At 46.4% G+C, this 7,226-nt stretch overlaps 1 protein-coding gene across 5 annotated transcripts in view; it reads left to right on the top strand.

Moving 5' to 3' along the window:
* Window positions 1–5,133: 5,133 nt before the first annotated feature.
* The window catches only part of LOC134733535 (serine/threonine-protein kinase Nek4-like), a 56,439-nt gene continuing 54,346 nt past the window's right edge, over window positions 5,134–7,226 (top strand). For 3 of the 5 annotated variants that reach the window (XR_010117119.1, XR_010117118.1, XM_063623427.1), the window contains exon 1: window positions 5,134–6,137. Coding sequence is in view for 1 of the 5 variants with exons in the window: in XM_063623427.1 (XP_063479497.1) it covers window positions 6,135–6,137 (3 nt within the window). In the remaining 4 variants the exon portion in view is untranslated. The remainder of the gene's footprint in view (window positions 6,138–7,226) is intronic. The other 2 variants (XR_010117121.1, XR_010117120.1) reach the window with 1 other exon arrangement.

The following is a 7,226-nucleotide window of genomic DNA, read 5'->3' as shown; positions in this document are numbered from 1 at the left end:
TTCATTCTTCAGCCAGTACCCACTGAGTGCCTGTTTGGATACTTGGCTTAGTACCTGGGTGATGAAATAATCTACAGCAAACCCCCATGGCACGAGTTTATAACAAACCTGCACATGTATCCCCGAACCTAAAGTAAAAGTTAAAAAAACAGAATCCGCACAAGTCTAAGCTACTTCCTTGAGGAAAAGATTCGAGCTGAGATCTCAAGGAAGAGTAGAAGTTGCAGGAGTAAAGAGGCCAAAGAAGAGCGTCCCAGATGAGAGCGGCACGTGCAAAGGCCCTGTGGTGGGAGGAGACTGGTAGCTCTGAGAAACTCCGCAAAGGCACGGTGGTGGCTGGAATGCAGAGATGTGGGGGCACATGGAAAACCTTGTTAAAGTGCTTAAAATGGCTGGGCGCGGTGGCTCACGCTTGTAATCCCAGCACTTTGGGAGGCTGAGGTGGGCGGATCACGAGGTCAGGAGATCGAGACCACGGTGAAACCCCGTCTCTACTAAAAATACAAAAAACAATTAGCCGGGTGTGCTGGCGGGCACCTGTAGTCCCAGCTACTCGGAGAGGCTGAGGCAGGAGAATGATGTGAACCCGGGAGGCGGAGCTTGCAGTGAGCCGAGATCGCGCCACTGCACTCCAGCCTGGGCGACAGAGCGAGACTCCGTCTCAAAAAAAAAAAAAAAAGTGCTTAAAATGATTATCATAAAGGTAGAAACTAATACGTGCTAAATAAATGTTATTCTCGTCCATTTCTTCATTGATTCTTCAATCAATATCTATTGAGTGCCTATTTCACTCTTGGAACTGGGCAGAGTAGAGATACAAAGTAAGACAGATTCACTGCCCCTAGAAGCTCTCACTCTGGGGGGATTGTAATAGTTTGAGAGTAGAGCAATGGTGATTATTATGGGTTGAATGAGAACCCCCCAAATTCATATGCTGAAATCCTAATTCTCAGTACCTTAGAGAATGTGACCTTATTTGGAAACTGGGTCATTGCAAGTGCAATTTTTTTTAAGCGATAGGGTCTCACTCTGTTGTCCAGGCTGGAGTGTGGTGGCACAGTCATAGCTCACTGCAGCCTCCAACTCCTGGGCTTTCAAGTGATCCTGTTGCCTCAGCGTGTGGAGAAGCTGAGACCACAGGCGTGCATGACCACACCTGGCTATTTTTTTTTATTTTTTATTTTATTTTATTTAGAGATTGGGGGTTGGGGGACAGACTCACTGTGTTTTCCAGGCTGGTCTCAAACTCCTGGCCTTAAGCAATCCTCCCATCTCTGCCTCCCAAAGTGCTGTGACTGCAGGTGTGAGCTACCATGCCCGGCCAAGTGTAATTAGTTATTTCAAGAGTAGATCACACTGGAGTAGGGTGGGCCCCTAATGGAATGTGACTGGTGTCTATGAAAACGGGAAACTTGGAGACAGCCACACACACAGGGAGAATGTCATGTGAAGATGATGCTGGGGTGATGTTTCTGCAAGGCAAAGAGTGCCACAGATTGCGGGCCACCCACCAGAAGCTAGGAGCAGATTATCACTCGCAGCCCCCAGAGGGACCCGACCCTGCCAAAGCCTTGACCTCGGACTTCCAGCCTTCCTGGGGACTTCCTAAAGAATGCCCTGTCCTTCCTCCCTCTTCCTCCCCCTCCTTCTCTCGTAGGGAGTGCTCTGCGTGTCATCCCTACTCACCTCCCCTCCCCTACAGTTCCCTGCTCTCAGGTCTCTGCAGGACCCCGCCGACCCTTTCTTCCTGTCCCCAAGGCTCCACTTCCCCCTGCAGCCACCAGGTGTCAGCAAAGCGTCATCCTCGGGGCTCCCGGCCGGGTGGCCCGAGCTGCGCAGGCCCTGTAGGAGCCTTGGGTTTCAGGGGAACTAGTTCTTGGTGTTGGAGAGCCGGACTCAGCAGCCAAACTAGTCCCTGGGAAGTGGGCTGGAGTCTGGCAGAAACGGGGAGGAAGCCACAGGGCAGCCCTAAGAGAGGCAGTGGAAACAGCCCCAAGTCAGGTAGTGGAGCCAGAGGCCCCTGGAGTCAGGCAGGACTAGATTCAAGTCCCAGATCTCCTACTCATTGACCCTGTGACAGCAGGCAAATGACCTTACCTCTCTGAGACTCTGTTTCCTCATCTGACCAAGGGCCATACAGGGGTTTTTATTCCATTGGTAATTCTCAGACACCTGGTCACCGAGTTGACACGAAGTAGTTGCTCAATAAATGACAGCCTAGTTGCCTTTTCGTTCTTCATTCATTCATTGGATAGTGATTGGGGAATCTCTCCCATGCTGCCACTGCTCCATGTACCAGAGACACAAAGCAAAGGAGCCTGCCTGTCAAGCCTACCTTGTCACCTGTTGCCAGGAACTCCTGCTCCCTCCTAGGGCAACCCCTGGTTAGTGGAGCTGAGAGAACCCAAGATGCTGAGCCGTGGGGTGTGCACGAGAACCGGGAGGGAGGCTTTATGAAAATCAGGTCCAGGTGCAGCCCCGGGCCAGGTCAGCTCAGAGGGGGTGGCGGGGTTGGGGGTGGGGTGGCGGGGTTGGGGGTGGAGGGGCGGGCAGGCAGGTGAAACTGGAGGAAATTGGAGATACAGCGGTGGGGGGGGGGAGAAGGTAAAACCTCTCGCCGCCTCCTCAACGCTTACAAAGGTCTGAAGCTTTCTCAAAGCTAATAATTTTAAACCCAAACTCAGACATCAGCTAATACTAAATGTTTGCAAGGATCGGGGAACAAAAACTCTAAGGCGCTTCTGCAGTGGCATAAATTGGTGCCATCACTTTGCAAAAATCAGAATTTTACAGATTCTAGTAATGTTGAAGATGCAGAAATCTGGAGACCCAGCTATTTCTTCACTGGGTGTTTACCCTGGAAAATCTCTCCCACATCTGTACCAGGAGATAGGTTCAGGATGCTCAGAGCAGCATTGTCTGCGCTAGCAAAAAAACTGGAAATAATCTACATGTCCATGAGAAGGGGAATGAGTAAATAATCAGCATGCAATAATATCATCATGCAACAGACAAAAGGGATACACAAGACCTTACATATTCAACATGGGCATATCTCAGAAACATTCCCAGAGGTAAAACAAACAAAACAGGCAAGTTACAGAACAATATTTGATATTTATAAGAATTTTTTAAAACACCCATCTGTAGTGAGGGATCAGTTTTTGTATTTTACCTTTTTTGATACCTTATGGACTGAAAAGTTAGTAGAATATAATAAAAATGAATTTCCAGAAATGAAAAATACAACAATCATCCCCAGTTTAAAATTTTTATATTGACAGTTTAAACAGACTGTCAAATTATTAAAAGTCTCTTTTTTTTTTTTTAAGAGACGGGCAGGGAGGTCTCACTATGTTGCCCAGGCTGGTTTTGAACCCCTGGCCTCAAGAGATCTTCCTGCCTCAGCCCCCCAAAGTGCTGGGATTACAGGGGTGAGTCCACCATGCCCAGCCAAAAGTTTCTAAAGTCTTAGTCTCTCTTTAGTCTCTCTCTCTCTTTTTTTTTTTTTTTGAGACGGAGTTTCGCTCTTGTTGCCCAGGCTGGAGTGCAATGGCGTGATCTCGGCTCACCGCAAGCTCCGCCTCCCAGGTTCAAGCGATTCTCCTGACTCAGCATGTAATCACAGCTAATTTTGTATTTTCAGTGGAGATGGTGTTTCTTCATGTTGGTCAGGCTGGTCTTGAACTCCCGACCTCAGGTGATCCGCTCGCCTCGGCCTCCCAAAGTGCAAGGATTACAGGCGTGAGCCACCATGCCTGGCCTCTAAAGTCTTATTCTCAATTTCTGTGTTTATCTCATCACAGATTGGTAACAAACAATTACCACCGACCAGACTTTGAGTAGGTGTTGGCAAACTTTTTCTGTAAAGAACTAGGTAGTAAATATTTCACATTTTGGGGGGCAATATGGTCTCTGGCAACTACTCAACCCTGCTGGCATCACATAGAAGTAGTAGGTAAATGAATGGGTGTGGCTGTACCTCTGTAAAACTTTATGAATGCTGAAATTTGAATTTCATGGTCATGTATTACACAGATATTTTTATTACTTTTTACATTTTAAAATATATTGATATTTTGGGGTAGATGTGATATTTTGATACATGTACACAATATATAATGATCAAATCAGGGTAATCAGGATACCTATCCCCTCAAACACTTATCTTTTATCTTTGTGTTGGGGACATTACCCAACACAATTTTCCTCTTCTGGGTATTTTGAAATCTATAAGACATTATTGTTAACTATAATTTCCTCGCTATACTATTAAATACAAGAACTTTTTTTTTTTGAGGCAGGGTCTCGCTCTGTCACCCAGGCTGGAGTGCAGTAGTGTAATCTTGGCTCACTGCAACCTCTGCCTCCTGGGCCCAAGCAATCCTCCCACCTCAGCCTCCTGAGTAGCTGGGATTACAGGCACGTGCCACCATGCCTGGCTAATTTTTGTATTTTTTGTAGAGACATTATTTCACCATATTGTCCAGGCTGGTCGCAAACTCCTGAGCTCAAGCTACCCACCTTTGCCTCCCAAAGTGCTGAGATTACAGGCATGAGCCACCATGCCCGGCCTGAATACAAGAACTTATTTCTTCTATCTAAGTGTATTTCTGTACCATTATCCAACTTCTCTTTCATCCTTCCCTCCCCACCTTCCCTTCCCAGCCTCTGGTAATCACCAATCTACTCTCTACTTCCGTGAGATCCACTTTTTAAACTCCCACATATGAGTGAGAACATGCGAATTTCTTCCTTTGATTTTTCCCCAGCCATTTAAAAATGTAAAAACTATTTGTAGCTTATGGGTTGTATAAAATGAAGTATCGGCCAGGTTTGTCCTACAAGCCATGGCTTGCTGACCTTTCCTTCTGCTTATCCAGCAATAGACATAAATCAACGTAATGTTTGTTTCTTTTTTCAGGAAGATTTAACATAGCTGCTAGCCAATTTTCTTTTTTAAACAAAACGCTAATGATTTTGGTATATAACTTACATAATTTTTTTAAAGTATGCACATAGCAAAAAGACTGGAAAACATGCCAGATTATTAAAAAATGTTGAGTTTGTGGTATGGGCCATTTAGGCAATTGTTACCATTTGCTTTGTGCTGTTCTGTATTTTTTTTTTTTTTTTTATTTCCAGGAAGTTTCTCTTTTCATCATCATGAGTCCTGGAAGGGCGCTGTGTTCTGTCCCTTTCACTCCTGACTGGCAATGACTCTAAAAAACCCCCCACCCATGAGGAGGCCTTGGAAATGTCGTCCTAGAAGTAGAGGTGCGGTCACTGCTCTCAGGAGAAGCTGAAAACACAGTCATCAGCCCTAGGAGAGGGGTTTTCTGCACTTCCTTGGCCATTGCTGGCCTCTGGGGTGTTTCAAGTTTTTCTGGAAAACAGGATCATTCTGTGGAGTGAGTCTCAGGACCTTGACACAGGAGGAACAAAACTTTTCTTGCTTTTTTGGTGCACCCTGGGCTGAAATAAGAAAACCACTAGGGGTGAGTCTGCAAAGCAGCAACCACCCAGGTGAGCAGAGTGGTGGGAAGGATTTAAAAAAAACAGGTGGAGAAGAGCACTTTCTCTCTCTCAGATAAGATCTCATTCAGTGGGGAGAACCATGCATGCTCAGGATGGGATGCCTGCCTCAGAATCCCCTGGGATATGGATTTCCACCCCACCCATCTTCTGCTACAGCAATGGAATTGGTTTCTATAAAGGTGGGACTGAGGTGCTGGGCAGGTTGACTATCACCTCCCAAGTGATGAAGCAGCTGGCTGGGGATGTGGATGGGAAGGAGCTCAGAGGCTGCCCCAAGCTCCTCCCAGCACAAAACTGAAAACCAGACCCTTCTGACCCTAAGAAGCTGTCGAGGGCTTCCCGGCTCCTCCTGTGAGAAAAGAGACTCAATGAAGCAGGGCTCAGATTAGTGAATCCCCAAAGGCATTCCCAGCTGCCCTGAAGCTGCGGTTCTCAGCGTGTGAGCCACAAACCAGCATCACTGGCATCACCTGGGATCTTGTTAGAAATGCAAGTTCTGATCAGGAGCCGTGGCTCAGGCCTATAATCCCAACACTTTGGGAAACTGAGATGGGAGGATCGCTTGAGGCCAGGAATTCGAGACCAGCCTGGACAACATGGTAAGACCCTATCTCTATAAAAAATAAAAAGTTAGCTAGGCATGGTGGTGCACACCCGTAGTCGTAGCTACTCAGGAGGCTGAGGTGGGAGGATCACTTGAGCCTAGGAGTTCAAGGCTGCAGTGAGCTATGATCACACCATTGCACTCCAGCCTGGGCAAAAGAGTGAGAATATGTCTCAATAAATAAATACAAAGAAATGCGAGTTCTCAGTCCTACCCTAGACCTACTGAATCACAATTTGGGAGGGAGGGGTGTCCCAACTGTAAAACCAAGTTTGAGAACCATTGCTTTGCCGAAATAGGGTCTTGCTGTGTTGTCCAGACTGATCTTGAACTCCTGGGCTCAAGTGATCCTCCTGCCTCAGTCTCCCAAAGTGCTGGGATTATAGGTGTCAGCCATTGCATCTGGCTACCATTGCCTTTGGGTTTTGTATTTCTTTAAATTGTTCACCTTTCTGCATCTTTCTTTCATGAAAATAGGTGGGTGATATGTTCATTTTCCAAGACCAGTTTATAGTTAATGCTGTTTCTTCATAAAGTTATTATTCTTTTTTTTCACTAAAGAAGGCAACATTGAGTGGATTGGGCATAAATTTTCTTTCTCTCCATTAATCCAGGAATTAGGAAACATCAACCAGGTGGCTCATGCTGCCATTTCCCGAGACAGTTTCTGTCCTAAAGATTGGTCCACATATTGGTCAAATCCTCCTTTTCTTCCAGGCATACTTTATATTCATCATTATTATATATTCAGGAGGCAAACTATATTCTTCTTTTTAGAGATAGGGTCTCACTCTTGCCCAGGTTGGAGAGCAGTGGTGCCATCACAGCTCACTGAGCCCTGATCTCCTGAGTCAAGTGATCCTCTTAGCTGAGCCTCCCATGTAGCTGGGACTACAGGTGTGCACCACCATGTCCGGATAATTTTTTATTTTTATTTTTTGTAGAGGTGGGGTCTCACTGTGTTGCCCAGGCTGGTCTCAAACTCCTGGGCTCAGCTCAAGCAATCTTCCCATCTCGGTCTCCCAAAGCACTGGGATTATAGGTATGAGCCACGGCCCCCAGCCTTCAATTTTTCTTTAATGTT

The sequence above is a fragment of the Symphalangus syndactylus genome, chromosome 18, assembly GCF_028878055.3.
Source record: "Symphalangus syndactylus isolate Jambi chromosome 18, NHGRI_mSymSyn1-v2.1_pri, whole genome shotgun sequence".
Taxonomy (NCBI): domain Eukaryota; kingdom Metazoa; phylum Chordata; class Mammalia; order Primates; family Hylobatidae; genus Symphalangus; species Symphalangus syndactylus.
This window is presented reverse-complemented; position numbering and strand designations above follow the sequence as displayed.